General features: G+C 47.7%; 1 protein-coding gene and 1 long non-coding RNA gene across 5 annotated transcripts in view; one reads left to right on the top strand and one right to left on the bottom strand.

The window, feature by feature from the left end:
* The window catches only part of LOC308482833, a 197,345-nt gene extending 195,647 nt beyond the window's left edge, over window positions 1-1,698 (bottom strand). The window contains exon 1 of the long non-coding RNA XR_013989442.1: window positions 1,656-1,698. This is a non-coding gene — a long non-coding RNA (uncharacterized lncRNA). The remainder of the gene's footprint in view (window positions 1-1,655) is intronic.
* Window positions 1-17,936, top strand: part of DVL1 (dishevelled segment polarity protein 1) — a 129,656-nt gene that overhangs the window by 74,178 nt on the left and 37,542 nt on the right. The window contains exons 11-16 of one of the 4 annotated variants that reach the window (XM_081016116.1): window positions 2,033-2,182; window positions 6,910-7,041; window positions 8,368-8,535; window positions 8,740-8,946; window positions 10,642-10,680; window positions 12,864-12,965. In XM_081016116.1, the coding sequence (XP_080872242.1) occupies window positions 2,033-2,182; window positions 6,910-7,041; window positions 8,368-8,535; window positions 8,740-8,946; window positions 10,642-10,652 (668 nt within the window). In that variant the 3' untranslated portion in view covers window positions 10,653-10,680; window positions 12,864-12,965. Of the gene's footprint in view, window positions 1-2,032; window positions 2,183-6,909; window positions 7,042-8,367; window positions 8,536-8,739; window positions 8,947-10,641; window positions 10,681-12,863; window positions 17,287-17,936 lie in introns of those variants that run through there. The other 3 variants (XM_081016114.1, XM_081016115.1, XR_013989391.1) reach the window with 3 other exon arrangements.

Genomic DNA, 17,936 nt, shown 5'->3' on the forward strand with positions numbered 1-17,936 from the left:
ATAAATAAAACACATCAAAAGGTACACAACCAAATGGAAAACGTTTATACATAAATCACAAAATCTAAAACTAAAAATACAACATTGATATCAATAACAATTTAAAATAACATAGATAAAAAGTAAAAGGGGATGCGGGTGGCGCTGTGGGTTAAACCACAGAGCCTAGGACTTGCTGATCAGAAGGTCGGCGGTTCAAATCCCCATGACGGGGTGAGCTCCCGTTGCTCGGTCCCTGCTCCTGCCAACCTAGCAGTTCGAAAGCACGTCAAAGTGCAAGTAGATAAATAGGTACTGCTCCGGCGGGAAGGTGAACGGCGTTTCCATGCGCTGCTCTGGTTCGCCAGAAGCGGCTTAGTCATGCTGGCCACATGACCCAGAAGCTGTACACCGGCTCCCTCGGCCAATAAAGCGAGATGAGCGACGCAACCCCAGAGTCGGTCATGACTGGACCTAATGCTCAGGGGTCCCTTTACCTTTACCTTTTTAAAAAGTAAAAACAATCTACACATGCAGTCTACCTGACCCATATTTCTTACAGAAGGGAGGATGAGACTCAGAACTAAATACTATTCTGACCTGAACTTTGACCAGTAAAGTGAAAGCTTTAGACACCTTATGACTCTTCCTAAAGCTAACTGTATTTATGGGCCCCACCAGCCTTACCTTGGATTCAGCCTCGAAGGGGTGTGTGTTCTCCAGGCCAGAGTCCCTGGGGTTATTTGCTGGAACTGAAAGTGTAGGTTTGAGCTGGACCCTGAAATGAAACAAGCAGAATCCTGTTCTGATTGGCTAGACAAGGGCAGAAAGTCCAGCTTGTTATTTATGCTTTAAGAAAACTGGCCAATAGGTATCCAGGACAAAGAGCCTTTTTAGCAGGGACAGTCAAGGCAGCTTTTATGTCAGAAGGTTTTGGAAGATGGTGATGATTAATTAAATTTGTATGCCGCCCTATACCCATAGATCTCAGGGCGGTTCACAACATAAATATAAATATAAAATATTGATATTTAATTGTGTTTTCCTTATCTCCTTCTTTTGACAAGCTTACCCAGGTGTTTAGAACAATGATACGTGTTTTCATCTGCTTTTAGTTTACTGATGGTTTTAATCTCTCTGAATGTTTCGAATTATTGTTGTTAATTGTTTTTCTTGACAATCTTATTGTTCTACCTTTTCCGTAAGCTGCTTTGAGGTTGTTATTGTTGTTTACAACCAAGCGGTGTGTAAAATGGGTGAAACAATAAAAGAAAATGAATATTGTATTTCATTGTATTCGCAGTTTGAATTCTGCAGAATGCAATAAAATGCAAATATATGTGAGAAGCAATACAAATACTATTAGGAACCACCTAGCATCCAGCACTGTACATTATAGAGACATTTGTTAAGGGTTTGCCAAGACCCTCAGCCATTTTCAAGAGGTCTGGGGGTGGGGAAGAGGGGGAGGTTTCAGGGGCCATGTTGCACGCAGCTTTTTCTTGTGCCTAAAGCCGCCTTGAATGCTTCTCTAGGGAGACAGGATATACCGTATTTTTCGCTCTATAGGACGCACTTTTTCCCCTCCCAAAATTAAGGGGATATGTTTGTGCGTCCTATGGAATGAATGCAGGCTCCTTGGCTTCAGCAATACCTCTGCGCTCCGGAGGCTACACGTTGCTTTCGCTGAAGCCTGGAGAGCAAGAGGGGTCGGTGCGCTCCAAAGGCTTCGGGTTCCTTTTGCTGAAGCCGGGAGAGCAAGACTCTCCTGGCTTCAGCAGAGAGGGAGAGCTGCGCAGCGCCCCTTCAGCGAAGCGGGAGGAGAAATGGAAGGGGCTCTGTTTCTCCTTCTGCTTCGCTGAAGGGGCGCTGAGCAGAGAGGGGGAGATTTTTTTTCCCTTTGTTCTCCCCCTCTAAAACAAGGTGCGTCCTATGGTCCAGTGCGTCCTATAGAGCGAAAAATACTGTAAGTTTTGAAAGGAAAGAGATGAACCGCCACAGAGTACGCCTGCTAACCCTTTCTTCTCCCTCCCCGTTTTCTCTCGCGTTCCAGCTGAGCCCGTGCGGCCGATCGACCCCGCCGCCTGGATCTCTCATACCACGGCCCTGACGGGAGCGTACCCCCGTTACGGTATGAGCCCCTCCATGAGCACCATCACCTCTACCAGCTCCTCACTAACAAGCTCAATTCCCGATTCGGAAAGTAAGTCACACTGCCGCCAGGACCGGGCAGGTTATTTCCTCCTGCGCAGGGCTGGCAGTGTAGAGCCAAACAAACAAAACTCCAAACAAAAGACACACACACAAAAGAAACCCCAAAAGCAAAAGAGCTCCAGCAACAACAATGCTGTGGGGAGCATAAAACTTGTTTTCCCTCCACCCATGGCCGTCCAAAACCCGGAAGGATAAGGTTGTCAGCAGCTGTGAGGCCTCGGCGGCTGTGATTTACCTCTGCTGTAGGAGGCAGGAGGCCTCTGAATGTCAGGTGCTGGGTATTGAGTGTTGGGAGAGCTGGTGATGCTCTCAGGGTCCTGTTTGCAGGATTCACAGTTGGGCATCTGGTTGGATGCTGGACTAGATGGGCCGTTGGTCTGATTCAGCTTCAGGGCCCTTCTGATGTCCTTATTAAACGACATTTGCTTATTTGCTAGGGGACTAGCAAATTCACAGGGGATAAGGCTGTCAGCGTCTATTAACCACAGTGGCTAGAGAGTTGCTGGACCAGAAAGGACTCAGCAGAACTCTTCTTACATTAGTAAAGCACAGGCCTGGGGCGAATTTTCTTTTTTCTTTCATTTTACCATTCAAATATCTTCGCCTTTTCGAACGGCTTCTAGCCCTTCACACCCAAACTTCTTCCTCCAAGGAACTCAAGGTGGTGTACATGGTTCACAACAACCCTGTGAGGTAGGTTGGGCTGGGAGACAGAGACTGGAGCAACGTCACTCAGTAAGCTTCATGCCCAAGGGAGGAGGGATCTGAACCCTGGTCTTCCAGGTCCTATTGAAGCACTCGAACCGCTACCCTACACTGGATAGTGGTGTGGAGATGGGCATACTTTGGGTTGGAGGTCTATTGCCCAACCCTCCCTCCCACTCCAAAAAAACCTGCTATAGGTACCGGTTGAAGCCTCGAAGTCCTTTACAGTACCATCCTGCAGAGAGAAGAGAAGGGGCATAGCTCAGTGGTAGAGCATCTGCTTCACATGCAGAAGGTCCCAGGTTTGATCCCCGGCATCTCCAGGTAGGGCTAGAAACCTGGAGAGCAGCTGCCAGTCAGTGCTGGCTGAACTGAGCTAGCTGGACAGCTTCCTGTGAAGATCAGCAAAAAAAAAATCTGACTTTGCCTTTATTTTAGCCAAAGCAGCCTTCTCCAACTTGGCGGTCTCTGTGCTGGATGGGGCTGCTGGGAGTTGTGGTCCAAAATGCCTGGAGGGCGCCAGGTTGAGGAACACTGATCTGAAGTCCCCTGCCCCTGGCACACGCATGCACTATTCTGTGCATACTTGAGATGGTTAGACCCTTTGGCTGTCTGCCGACAGCTTGCCGCTGGCTGCTGTGACATTCTTTGCATTCTTTTGGGGAGATAGCGATGTGAGACCCCTCTCACAATCGAGTTGCTGGAGTAAGGACTACTAGGATTTTTTTTAAAAAAAAAATCTACAGCAAAAATTGGCGGTCAGGTTTCCTAAAGGGGATCCGTGGAAGGACGGAGGAGGCTTCCCCCACAGATAACGTTTTAGGCTGACACCACCCAGACGTTAGAGACCCTTGGCATGCGGTTCTGAGGGTCTTTTTCAGTGGATTTAAATAGGCTGCTTGGCTTTTACAAGCCTCTTCTCAGCTGGCTCCAAAGGGGAGACGAGCAAACTATGGCATTCATTTCCAGAAGATGTAGAGATGATTATGGCTGCCAACTTGGAGGGCAGCTTGAATTCTATCAGTGGCTACTAGCCATGACAGCTCTGTTCTCTTGCTACTGTGAGAGGCAGTTGCTGCTCTGTAGGAACCAAAACAGGCAGCTGCAGTCTTTCCATCTCCACGTGGTTTCTGCTCTGGTCTTGTCAGTCTCCTACGCGCACACACACACCCGGACACACCAATACATAAACCCCTCACAATGGGCTCTCCCCGTTTATTGCTCCCCACACATTCAAATCGGAACGTTGTCAAACCCAAACCGCAGGTTGCTTTCCTCGCTACTAACCAAACTAACTTCCTGCCAAAGCCAAACGGTGCCGCAGAGCACCTGGCAATAATTGGTTGCAAATGGGACCCAGGAGCCTTTGTGGGTAAAACAGCAAGTGGTGGATGATGATGTTCTTCTGGTGTCGCAAGGGGGTGCATGGCCTGAATCTCTGTGTTCCCAAGCCTTCCTCCACCACGCGCTTTCCTCCCCCTTTTCTGACAGATGACATAAGCATGGAAAAATAAGTGGATCCCGAAGTTTCTGTGGGAAATGAACTGGGTCTTAATTCAGTGCTGTAGCTCCACTAAAAAATAAAATCCAGACATGTTCCGGTAGTGCAGCTTCGCCAAGCTGATGCCCTCCAGATGTTTTGGACTACAACTGTCATCAACTCCAGGGTCTCTCTCTCCTCTTTTCTCTCTCTCCCCTGCCAACTCCCCTCTTCCCTATTTGTTTGTTTGTTTGTTTCTCCCCCCCCTTCTCTGTCCCAGGGACTGATGGGAGTTGTAGTCCAAAAATTCTTGAGGGCAGCCTCCCTGGGTGCCTAGATGGCTCCACCCACCCTGGCACCCCATTGGTCTCCCTGCTGGCCTGATAGAGTTATAAAAGCTTCTGGTTCAATCTTGACTTTTTAGTCTGGGGCAATTGCCAGGTTGGCCTTGACTGCCTTGGCTTCTATCCTTGATTCTTTCCTCTCCCCCCTCTTCGTTTTCTAGGTTCTCCCCCAAATAAATACATATTTTTTTCCCTCCACATAGAAAACTAGCCTGTTAGAGAGAAGGGCTCTTCTCCCGGACATGTGAGTTTTCCATATGCAGGGATTTGTTTTCACTTGCGCAGAGAGGGCGTTCAAATGTGTGAGCATCTCTCTCCTTCAGGTGAAGTGGTATAGCCCAGCAAGGTGGTACAGCCCGGGGGCAGGTTGAGAGCAGGTCACTAGGCCAGAACGGCAGTTTGACGTGACTCTAGTCAGCCCCTCCCCATGCCGTCCCCACACCTTTCATGACCAAGGAAGTGCCCTTAGTGACACCATCACTTTTAATCTGGAATATTTCACTTGTGAACACCCTTAAAGTGGGGCTGTAAGTGATAAAGATATATAGAAGTATCTCAGATATACTTCTTCAGCCTTGTGTAGGTTTCACATCCAATTTATTTAATAATAATAATAATAATAATAATAATAATAATAATGGGAAGAAAGCCTAAATTACACAAAAAGGCCAGATACATGTGTCATTCACAGAATGCAGTTGTGCAATAGAATTCTTGACATGAAATTTGGATAAACAGAGATATAGATATCCTCCCCAATAAAGCACCAAGTATCTGCAGCACAGGCACTTCAATTTGAAAGTTATCTCACATACACCCCGGCCAGTCTCCTTTTTAGACAAGGTTCTCTATTAAAAGCAAGAGATTTCAATTAAATTTATTTGAATGCTCAAGAGGTTTTGGTGCCTGTAGGGGGAGATGCAAATAATGACACCCACCCCCCTCTCGCTGGCCTCCATGCTATCTGTTCTTCAGCACAAGCCATGCCGAAATGAAGAGAAGCCACGCAGGATTTGCCAGTATAGTCTTCAGGCCTGGGCCTGAGGTGTTTGGGTACCTGAAGGAGGAGGCCCAACTGCTGCTAATTAACTTCCCTAAGGCTAGAAGTTCACAAACAAGAACTTTCCACTGGATTTTTGGGTGGCTTTGAATAGAAAATGGCCCATCTCTTTTCCCTTTTTGTTTGCCTTGTTCTGAGGGGGAAGAAAATGCTGGTTTGTGGCAGCCTGATGCCAGTCCCACTCAGAGCAGACCCATAGAAGATAATGGATGTGACTACCGTAGGTTCATTCATTTCAATGGGCCTCCTCTGGACATAACTGAGTTGGAAGCAACTCAGCATCATGATGGGTAACATGAAAATGAGGGGAACAGATCCTGAAGCTGAGGCTCCAATACTTTGGCCACCTCATGAGAAGAGAAGACTCCCTGGAAAAGACCCGATGTTGGGAAAGATTGAGGGCACAAGGAGAAGGGGACAACAGAGGATGAGATGGTTGGACATGAGTTTGACCAAACTGCGGGAAGCAGTGGAAGACAGGAATGCCTGGCGTGCTCTGGTCCATGGGGTCACAAAGAGTCAGACACAACTAAACAACAACTACAACCACAACACCCTGCCACCACAGCCTCCACCTGTGATAGGTTTCACAGCTCATGCAAAGTATTGCCAGAATGATCCCTTTCATCATTCTGAGGGGGGAAATGGTGGCCTCGGGCAGCTATCATTTCTCTCCCAGAATCCCCTCAGAACTGCTCCATGTCATGATGTAGGTTTGTAATGATAGGTAGTCTTCTGCTGCCCTGATCAGCCCCCATCAGCAATGAGTTTCACATTTCAGCCAAAGTACTGCAGAAACAATGCCTTTCTTGTTTATCGCCTCCAAATGAAGCGGACAAAATGGAGGGGACCAATTTTCCTCAAATCCTGTCTACTTCTCTCTTGCTCAGCTGAAGTTCATTTCAGTTAGGCTTGCGCAGGAGGAGTTGCTGGCTGATTTTACCTCATTGTCAGGTCCTTCTCTTTCTCTGCAACCTCCATGCTAAAATGCCCACCTCAGCTTTCCCTATGGCAGGGCTGTCCTTGCGTAAAACTGCTCCCCCCTCCCCCCGCTTTCCCTCTCGGCCTCCATCCATTCCTTGTTTCCTTTATAGCAACATCTCTGTCTGCTCTTCCTTTTTTTCCAGAGCTGGACGAATCCCCTTTAACTGTTAAAAGCGACATGGCCACCATTGTCAAGGTTATGCAGTTGTCGGATTCTGGCCTTGAGATACGGGACAGGATGTGGTTAAAAATTACCATCTCCAATGCAGTAATAGGTGAGTGACTCCTGCTTCTGAGGCTGGGGGTGGGAGAGAAGGTACCTTACTAAACTGAGGTTTTCTTTTTTGCCACTGATGATGTTTGCTTGTGTGGGTGCTTATGAAGGAACTAACCAAACCAGGTTTCACCATCATGGTGCCCTTCAGATGCTGCTGGACTCTGGCTCCTATCATCCTTGACCAGTGGCCATTCCTGGCTGGGGCTGATGGGAGTTGTAGGCCAGGGAAGGCTGAGTTGAGCCAATGGAATTCCAGCATACAGTGATGTCAACTCTGGCGGCAAAATATTCCCTTTCCTGTTCTGGATTACGGTTTGTGCCACTTTGCTACCCTGCCAGCTTGGATGAGGAATTGTGAATTACTGTCACAGCTTGTGTGTTTTTTCCCCGGAACAGGGAGGGAGTGAACATAGCAGTTGGGCTAGATGACCCTTGGCAGTCCCTTCCAACGCTACAATTTTATGATTCTATGACGGTGTAGCATGAGACAGCCTTTACTTGCTGGGGCTCATGGGATTTGTAGTCCAAAACAACTGGAGGACACCACGTTTTCACAAGAGCATGGGGCAGTGCAAATGTAATGCAGCCCATCCTTTAACCACAGGTAGTGAGCAGCCTCCACTCCTCCTCCTCCTTCTCCCACTTCAATTCTTCCCACTCTTCCCCATCACAGTTAAGGGTTTTGTCAACAGCACCAGCCATAACTCTGGTTAACAATAGCTGGGGTCCATGGTAACCAGGGCTTGAAAGTATGGTTGGCAAACCATGGTTTCAAGGAGGGAGCATAGCACCAGCTACTACTCCCACTTATTCTGTTGTGTATTTATCTGAAACATGTTTTCCTCAGTAGCTTTAAGCAATCTGCATACTCTCTGCCAAACCAGATTTGGCTACATAATGATATCATTGAGAGAAGAATAAGAAGAGGTGTTTGGATTTGATATCCCGCTTTATCACTACTCTAAGGAGTCTCAGAGCAGCTAACAATCTCCTTTTCCCTTCCTCCCCCACAACAAACACTCTGTGAGGTGAGTGGGGCTGAGAGACTTCAGAGACGTGTGACTAGCCCAAGGTCACCCAGCAGCTGCATGTGGAGGAGCGGGGAATCGAACCCAGTTCACCAGATTACGAGTCCACCGCTCTTAACCACTACACCACACTGAGCAAGCGAGGGCAATGGGGACTGAAAGCAAGTGAGGGCACAGGCAATGTAAAATAAACAAGTTGTCATTTTTACCAGGAGTGCCGGTTTGGGTGGGTGGGGGTGGAATTACCAAATTGGTGGTGCTTTCCCGCCTTTGACTACTCCCCTTGCTGTTTGCAGGAGCGGACGTGGTCGACTGGCTTTACACGCACGTGGAGGGCTTTAAAGACCGAAGGGAGGCCCGGAAGTACGCCAGCAGCATGTTGAAACATGGCTACCTCAGGCACACTGTGAACAAAATCACGTTCTCAGAGCAGTGCTACTACGTCTTTGGTGATCTCTGCGGCAGTAAGTCCCCCTCCTTACGCCCTTTGGGGAAGGGTCTGATCAGCAATGGCTTTCCCAGGTCTCAAGTCCTTCCCAGCCCCAGCTGAAGATACCCGATATTGAACCTGAGACCTTTTGCATGCAAATCACATACTCTGCCCCTGAGCCATATTGTTCCGTGTGTCTGCGCCATCATGGAAGTTCTTTTCTCCTTTCCGTCTCCAGATCTGGCTGCACTGAACCTTAACAATGGTTCCAGCGGAGCTTCAGACCAAGACACCCTGGGCCCCCTCCCGCACCCGGCCACGCCTTGGCCCTTGGGGCAAGGCTATCCTTACCAATACCCCCTTGCCCCTCCATGTTTCCCGCCAGCCTACCAGGACCCAGGCTTCAGCTATGGGAGCGGCAGCGCAGGGAGCCAGCAAAGCGAAGGTAGGTTCTCTGGCGTGTGCATCCCCCTTCCATGATTTCCATTCCTGCTGGCCGTTTGCTTAGGTCTTCCCTCTCCCCAACCCCTTGGTTTTGTTTTCCTCTCTCCTCTTCTCATGACTCCCTTTGTCTATCATCATGGAATCAGTTTCTTTCTGCTGCAACGTGAAGGAATGATTGTTTTAAACGAGCTGCCTGCATAGATTCGGTGGCCTGGTTCACATTAGATGGCAAGCCAAGCTGTGGTTTAGCATATGTGAGTTAGAGGCACAGGTTCCTGGAGTGAAGATCCCAGCCACAGCAGTCCTCTCCTGATACTCCTGCACTGCCTGGAGCTAAGCCATGGTTTTGGTGTATATGGTTTGTCTTGCTGCAGACAAACCACAAACTCTAACCAAGGTTTCTTTGGCATTTACCACTTGTGCTTTGTCTGAAGTGAAACAAACCATGAGCCCAGGCTTGAACATAACACTAAGTCAAACCATAGCTTAGCCCCAGGTAGTGTTGTTGCAATAGTAGAAAAACAACTACCAAACTTTTAGAAGGCAGCACTGTTTAGGGAAGCTTTTAATGTTTAATAGGTTATTGTATTTCAGTGTTCTGTTGGAAGGCGCCCAGAGTGGCTGGGGAAACCCAGCTAGATGGGCAGGGTATAAATAATAAATTAGTAGTAGTAGTAGTAGTAGTAGTAGTAGTAGGGAGGAGTTCAGTGGCCATGATCTTAGCCCAGAGAACCCATATGTTTGTATGCTCATGCTAAGCCATAGTTTGGCTCAACATTACCTGCAAACTGTGTCAGGGTCTCAGCTTTCTAGAGGAGGGAGTAGAGTTGTGTTGCCTACGTTGATGGCCAGATACAAACCATAGCAGCATTAAAAAACACCCATTGATAGCGTTAGTATTATATGTTGTTAGGCTCCATGCAAAAATTAAAACAGTCCCTGTCCATGGGCCTGATTATAATCTAAAGCAAACATTCACAGCAGAGTCAGTAATTTAACATTTCACATCTAAAAATAAGCATTATTTTTGGTAATGACAGATCAGCTCTGAAAAACAAAACAAAAGGTGAGGTGGGGGGGGGGAGAGAAAGGGAACTTGGATATTCTGGCTGTCGCCTGTCCAGCCTACCACATTCCTGTCCAACAAAGACTTGTTTAAGTTTAGTTGCTGAAACAGTGAGTTGGGCTGCTTTTTAAGGTTGCATCTGCATCATTTAGAAAATATTTTGAACTTTGTGCGGTGAATTTGTGCAGCCACAGAGAATGCCTTCTCCCAAGCCAATGCCACCTTGAACTTCTGAGGGCAATGGAAGTGCCAAGCCACACTCACTCTGCCTGCTGTGTTTAACACCTGAGAAGGGTCTGTAGGGAATGTTTGGGACCTAAGTCATTTATACCTCCTCATTTAAGCACCTGAAGAACGGCCTTGGTAGGAGACTGGACTAAGCAGGTTGCTATGAGGCGAGGTGTCCTTTCTTGAATGCACAGGTGCAAGGGCTATGCTATATTAGGCGCAAAGATATCTGGGAAAGTGGGAGCAGAGAGCATGATGGGGGTAGTGTGTTGCTTTTCCCTTCACCACCTTCTGCCTAATAGTGCATTGCTGCTGTGGCTGCTGCAGTTGTGTGTCATTTCACTTGAAGCTTTCCCCCCTTTTCTTTTGTAACTGTTATTCCCTTGTTTTGTCCTGAGCAAGCATTAGACTGAAGGATTCATAAAGGAATGGCTGGGACTGGTAAGCGTCTCACACACCTCCCTTGAAAACTGATATTATTGCTTCATATATAGCATGATCATCTAGATTCTTGTGTCTTCCCCCATTCTGAAACTCTTAGCGTGTCTCTCCTCCCCATGCTCTTCACTCTGCCCCTCTGTCCTTTTTGTTTCCTTTTGAATTATCCTGGGCTGCCCAGCCATCTGAGCTGGGACAGCCTGCAGAATAGGAAGCAAAGCTTTCACTGGAGAGTTCGGCTGGAGTTTCCCCAGTGCTGATCAGCAGATTGCAATTTACAGGGTGTCAGATTCAGTTAAAGGTAAAGGTAAAGGTCTATTAGGTCCAGTCGTGACCGACTCTGGGATTGCGGCGCTCATCTTGCTTTATTGGCCAAGGGAGCCGGTGTACAGCTTCCGGGTCATGTGGCCAGCATGACTAAGCTGCTTCTGGCCAACCAGAGCAGCGCACAGAAACGCTGTTTACCTTCCTGCTGGAGCGGTACCTATTTATCTACTTGCACTTTGACGTGCTTTCGAACTGCTAGGTTGGCAGGAGCAGGGACCGAGCAACGGGAGCTCACCCCGTTGCAGGGATTCGAACCGCCGGCCTTCTGATCGGCAAGTCCTAGGCTCTGTGGTTTAACCCACAGCGCCACCCACACCCCTCAGATTCAGTTAGTAAGCAGGAATTGCTGAAGTTCTTCAGGACCTTGGAGAGCTCCACTGTGAAACAGACATTGCTTTTGATGGAGATTTGAGCTCAACTGAGCAGCTAGATGACAAAACTTAGAGGTCTAGATCTGCTCCCAGTCTGAGAGCTAGTGGGAATTTAAGGGGACAGAATGCTACCTTCTGAAACATCACACATTCCAGATGACATCTGTTTTCTCTTCTTTATTGAGGAGTGATGGTCAATAAAGGGCTAGAGCTGCAGATCCTAGAGTCCTTTCTTGTGGAGTGTACATACTCAAACACACACACAAACTCTTTCTCTAGATCAGCCTTTCTCAACCTGTGGGTCCCCAGATGTTGGACTACAACTCCCATCATCCCTAGCTAGCAAGGCCAGAGCTCAGGGATGATGGGAGTTGTAGTCCAACAACATCTGGGGACCCACAGGTTGAGAACCGCTGCTCTAGATGGTTCACAGAATGCTCTCCCATGGTCTGGATCTTTGGCTAGCTTGAGGGCTGTTGGACTGTTGAGATAAGCTTCTGCTATCTCAGGCATCAAAGATGGAGAACTCATTGTTCTTCCCTTGCCTGTGTGTGTGTTTTAATACAATATTTCGGATACCTAAGTACACAGAATAACTTCTTGCAGCTTGCAATGAATCCCTGCATGAAAGCAACTGCAGCCAAATACAAACTGTGTGCGTGCCTGGTCAGCAGCTATGCTTCCTGGAAAGCCACTTTTGAGTCTTCTAATAGCAAACTTGGATGGTGAGTGCCAACAGGACTGTAGCTAAGATGTGGCCGCTCAGAAACAAGAGGGAGGTATTGGTACATGCAGAGGTATCCCAAGGATTGCAGAAGTACCAAAGACCAAACCAGCCACCCCACACATCAAAAGCAAACAAACAACTTACGAGGGCACATCCTCCAAGAGACTTGCATGGCCTTGAAGACTGAGCATGCTCCGCAGTCATGCAACATAGAGTGTCCGTTGGAGAAATGTGGAAGGCCACGCTTAGAGGGAGCGGCCGGCTGGAACCCTGAACCCAAGCAGGGCTTTTAGGAGGGAGAATACAGTGCAGCATTTGGTTACACTTCGGATTTCAGGACATTTCGAAATAAACATTCGTGTGAATCTTTCTGCAGGGTTGCTTTTCGTTATTGTTACGAAACAGAATGCACCCTTTGCCTTTGCTTTTTTTTTTTTTACCCCAGCGTGTCCCCCCCCCCCCCAAATTATCACTTCTCCTTTTTGAAAATGTTGCTGCGTTGCTTCTACGAGGCTTTCAGTGTGGTTTCTGGACATCCATGCATGACAAAAAGTTACACCCGCTTCTGCCCCGGCAGTTGTGCTCACCCGAGTCCTGTAGCCATCCATCGCATGCAAACATCGTGCGGGACCTACTGCTTCATCTGTTATTTCTTCGCTGCTGATCGGCAGGCGCCGGTCGGAAGCGTGGGCGACGTGCCACTTGCGTTTCTTTCCCCTTTCACTGACCCCCTTCCCTTTCCCTTCCCTCCTTCCCCCCAGGAAGTAAAAGCAGCGGCTCTAACCGAAGCAACAGCGAGAAAAGCCGGAGGACCCTGGCTCGGGATAAGGACCGCAAGTCAGCCGGCAGTGGCAGCGAATCGGATCCCACTGCCCGGAGCGGGGTAGCAGGGAGCGTCCTTCGGCGCGAGCGGCCGGCCAGCCAGCTCAGCCAGCTCAGCCACCACAGCCGCGCCTCTGCTGCCCCCAGCGAGAGGAGCCCACACAGCCGCCATTCGCACGGGCCTCCGGGCGTTCCTCCGCTCTGCAGCCTCCCCAAGCTAGGCCCCAAAGTCTATGGGACAAGTGGGCCCCCTGGGGGTCCCCCCGTGCGGGAACTCGCCTCCGTCCCCCCCGAGCTGACCGGCAGCCGCCAGTCGTTCCAGAAGGCCATGGGCAACCCTTGCGAATTCTTCGTTGACATTATGTGAACAAGAAGTGCCTTCAAAAGACTCTTGTGCGGAGGGTTTGTTTTCTTGGGGTTCCTTTTTTAAGTTTGCAAATTGACGCTGGAAAAGAAATAGGGGTGGAGACAGAGAGATTGGGGGGGGGGAGAAACTATTTGGACTGTCCTTTGCATGTCACGCCTTCCTGACTCTTGATGTTTGCAAGCAAACGAGGAACAGAAATCCTGGAAACTTAGATATCTGCAAATCAGTGGAATCTTTTTCTTCTTTTTTTTTAATTCTCCTTCTGCTTCCCCTACCCTGACCAATGTGATTGATTGGTGTTCTCTTCACATACCCTAATGAGCTTTGGTATCTGTGGCATCCTCTCCCCAGTGCAATTATACTGTGTTCTCAATCAAGAAATAGCATTTTATATAGTGCTTTTAAAAAGCAACAACACACAATTCTCCAGTCATGCATATTTGCACCTTCTTTTGTTTTTTGTTTTTTAAAAATGTTCCGGTTACTTTATTTCCATCTGGGGGTGGGGGGACCTTTCTTCTTTTGCTATGAAAAGGACAGTGCTAGCCAGGAGCCATAAAATCTAAGGTGTGTCTGCAAGTGGTGCATTATGGGAGTCCTGTATCCAATCATAAGTGAAGATCTGGCTCTGTGCCAAGGTTTTGCTTCCTTTCTTCATTTTACTATTCAGGCCTTGTTTGCACGCTACATGGTGCCTGGATCTACACCATGTGATTGCCCTAAAAAGGGGGGAAATAACTCACTTGGTAGAGAGTTGGGCACTTTGTGCTTCTCCCTCCATGCACTTCTTCAGGTTTGAATTGTGCACTGGACTTCTCCGAACCATGAAACTACGAAGTGTCTGCCAGTTACCACAAGCAGCTGGGCCAAGAGGTCTCCTGTCCACCTTGGGCAAGTCCTGCTCCTGCCTCCGTTGTTTGCTCACGCTCGCTGTTTCTTGTTTCTCTTTGCTAAAGGGAACAAGGGAATCAATCTCTCAGCTCTGCTCTCTTCTCTGTGGCATCAGCTGCTAGCATTTGCTTTCCCCCTGCACTGAAGGCAAAAGCAGCTGATGCCAGAGAAAAGGGATTCAGTGTCCAGCTTGCTTTCTGTGTAAGAAAGCAGGAATAAATTCAACTTGGCCTTTCATTACACCCAGTGGCTTTTCATCTAAGCGTTTGCAAACAGCAAAATCTGACTCTGGTTACATACCCAATTTAAAACGACAGCACTGTTAAAAATAAATGTGACAGCGACTGTCACATACCATTAGAAGCTGATACACACAAGAGTCACGTGGGGCTGACAGACATTTCCGTTACCACCTGCTTCCAAATTTGTATGCAGGGTAGAGGGGAAAATAGCTACCTGTTCAGTAACTTTAAGCATCAAAATGCACCAGTGCATCAGAGACAATTACATACTTGTGATTTGTTAAGAATATAGAATGACCCCAGGACCACCTTGAAAGATTCGTAAGGTTGGAGAGGCATCCCTCAGGAATACTGCAGTGATGGGATACATACCCTGTTTAGAGATGGCATTGGACTCAAGTGGTCCCAGTCCTTCGATGGGAAGCTTGAAATGCCAATCAGATGTAGCTGTTTGTGTTCTGACCAGTGCCAAGCAAAATACGGACTTACGGCTTGAGCAATTCCCCATATCTGTGTCATAGACCTGCCACCCAAATGAGAATGGGAAGCAGGGGTTGTGTGTCACTTGATATACTTTCCTTCACTCTGTGGTTGACCTAGGTCAGGGACAGAGAATCAGCAGCCCTCCAGATATTGTTGGACTACAACTCCCATCATCCCTGATGTTGGCCATGCTGGATGGGGACTGATGGGAATCAGGCTCTGAAGAACTCTGGTGGGACACAGGTTCTGCAACCCTGCCCTAGATAATGGTGGATCCTTTTTGAAATTTAGGATTGCAAAGTGGGTTGCTTAGCACTTCTTCATGATCACTTTCAAAAACCTGTACAATGTATGTGGATGTTTGAGGTTACTACTGTCTTGCAATAGATGGAGGTAGTGAAAATCACTGAGTGAATGAACTTGAATAAGCTGGCTTTCCCTTAGGAGGGAAACTACTTAAACTTTGCCCAACCATGTTACTGTTTGGACAGTTTCACATCTCCCTGGTGCTGTTTTCACTTCTCGTTCTGGAGCAGGGATGGGTGAAATCTGTGGTCTTCCAGATGTTGCTGGACTCCAGCTCTCACCAGCCCCAGCCAGCATGGTCAGAGATGGCAGATGTGGTTCAGCAACATCTGGAGGGCTACACTTCCCCCATTCTCATCCTGGAGTGACAACCAGCTGTCGTTCTTGTTCTGCATCTCTGCTGGGCTATTGTTGTAGCACTTCATATAAATGATGGGCATGAACTTCCAAGATTGCCACCAAAGAAGATAAAAAACAGACATAAAATTTTAAGCGTGGTGAGAGTGGTTTTGAAAACCTGTGGGGGTTTTTTTTTCTGACATGAAAGCATACATACATACATTTTCCTGCGTCTATGAACAAAGGCCACAAAACCACCAAGAACAAACCAGTTCTAGAAACATTGGAGAAAAGTGTGGTCGGTGCCTATCGGTTAGTACCCACTAGTGACACCATGATCACACAAACACACCTCAACTTTGTAAAAATATTCCTGACTCTCTTTTGGAGAGGTGAGTAAAGTGAAAGGTGGACAAGTATTGAACGTTATGTGAGCACTGCTTAAAAAATAAATTGCAGAGCCAAAATGCCCACCTGATGCTTCAGTAAGATGGACAAGGTATAGTATTGATATAGTATTTGACCAGCATGGAGTGTCCATGTTCTAGGCAAATGAGAAAGGTGAGATGCAACCCCCAGGTTTACAAGTTGTTGCATTCTCTGTCACATGTATTTTATCTGTTTTCGCCCTATTTGTTTCTTCCGGGCGATTTGAGATTTGAGCACTTAACTTGACCATTGGTTTTATAAGCTGTGTTGATAGCACTGAGCCAGCAATACTTCCCATTGTGTGTACTGTGTGCAAGCTGGCCTGTCTCTTATAGCTTGCTTATCAGGAGGAAAGGGGGGGGGACCGGCCTTCTCATTCCACATCCGTCCATCCCCCTCCCCAAATACTCATGTGGACTGCTGGCTGTCTTCTGTGAGGGCCCCCCCCCTTTTCATTTTTAAATGAGTGTTTTCCTGTACTTTGAGCTACAGCGTCCACAGTCTGGCCTGGCGCAAATGCTGGCGGATCGCTGGACTTCAGAAATGAGAATGTTTTGCACATAGCAGCAAGCTTTTTGAAGTGTCAGAAATGTTGGTCTTTACCATTTTTTTAAAAAGTCCTTTGCAGTCCTTGGACTGGTTGTAAGAAAGAGATATAGGCAGGTGGATTGAAGGCATCTGAAGTTGGTGGGGCAGTGCCCCATATGTCTTCATGAACTAGCTTCTACTGTGCATGAGGGTGAATGAACCCAGTACTGCCCTCCTCCCGGGTTTGGCTTGGTCATTTTGTGTTCCCACTCTGGGAAATGTAGCTCTACAGTAAGGAATGGGAGGGTCTCCTAACAACACACCCCTTAAAAACTACAGCTCCCAGAATTCTGTGGGGGAAGCTATGCCTGTCTACAGTGGTATCATAGTGCTTTGAATGTATGGTGTGGATGTGGTCTTTCCTGTACCCACCACCCACCCTCACTTCCACATCACTTAACGGTTTTGCTGACTTCCAGTCCACATGCTTATGTTTTCAAGCTCGGCTTCTCAACGATGAGAGCTAGAACTTCTTAAAAATGCTTTTTAAAAAGCTGAGCGAGAATGCAGAATTCTATGATCTACAAAACATGGCTCACTTGCTTGGCAGTTGAATATAGATGGCTGTGCTTATCAATGGACAGGAAAAGGTGCAATTGCTACTATAACAAACTTCTGCAGCAGAATAAAATTGCTAGCACTGAAATTTCCAAACTGGGCTGGAGCCGTTTGGATGGCTACTTGTGTGGCGAGAAATAAATTAACTAAAATAATTAAGTGTGTTAATGTTTCTTGGCGTCATATGAGCAAATGTACATTGTCAAAGAGTTCCTGTAGCAGCCCGCAGGACTCGCTGGAGGAGGAGGGTGCTCACTGGCTATGTGTGAGTTGCCGCTTTTGGCTTCCTTCCTTCCCATCAGCCTCCACTGGTCTTGGGGCATTGATCCATACACCTAATTGACAGAGGCAATTGCCCAAACCCAGTGGAGGCTGATGAGAAAGAAGTAAACTAAGACTACTGACTCATCCAGAGATACGATGGGGAACCTCGGAAGGCAAATAACTTGTGCATTGGAAGTGGCTTCTTGATCCACACACCTAATGGAGAAATGCCATTGCAGAGCTCACTGCTTTTGGCTGAGGATGCCTGTTGCATCTCTGGATGAGAAAGATCTCGGCTTTCCTCCTTCCAAATAGCCTCCATTGGGAGCATGTCATTTTGGTGCATCTCCGCATACAGCGTCTAGCTCCCAAAAAGGAGAGGCAGCAGAACTGGCCTGCTGTCATGGGAGGTTGCCTCGTATGTATCTGCATAAGCTGCTGTTCTGGGCTTTTCTTTTGAATTAGGAGGAACACCCACATCGTAGATAGAATTGTAGAGTTGGAAAGGGACCCCAAATGAAGAGACACTTAAAAACAAAGCTTTG

This window comes from Podarcis pityusensis, assembly GCF_964106645.2.
Source record: "Podarcis pityusensis genome assembly, chromosome: 8".
NCBI classification, from domain to species: Eukaryota; Metazoa; Chordata; class Lepidosauria; order Squamata; family Lacertidae; genus Podarcis; species Podarcis pityusensis.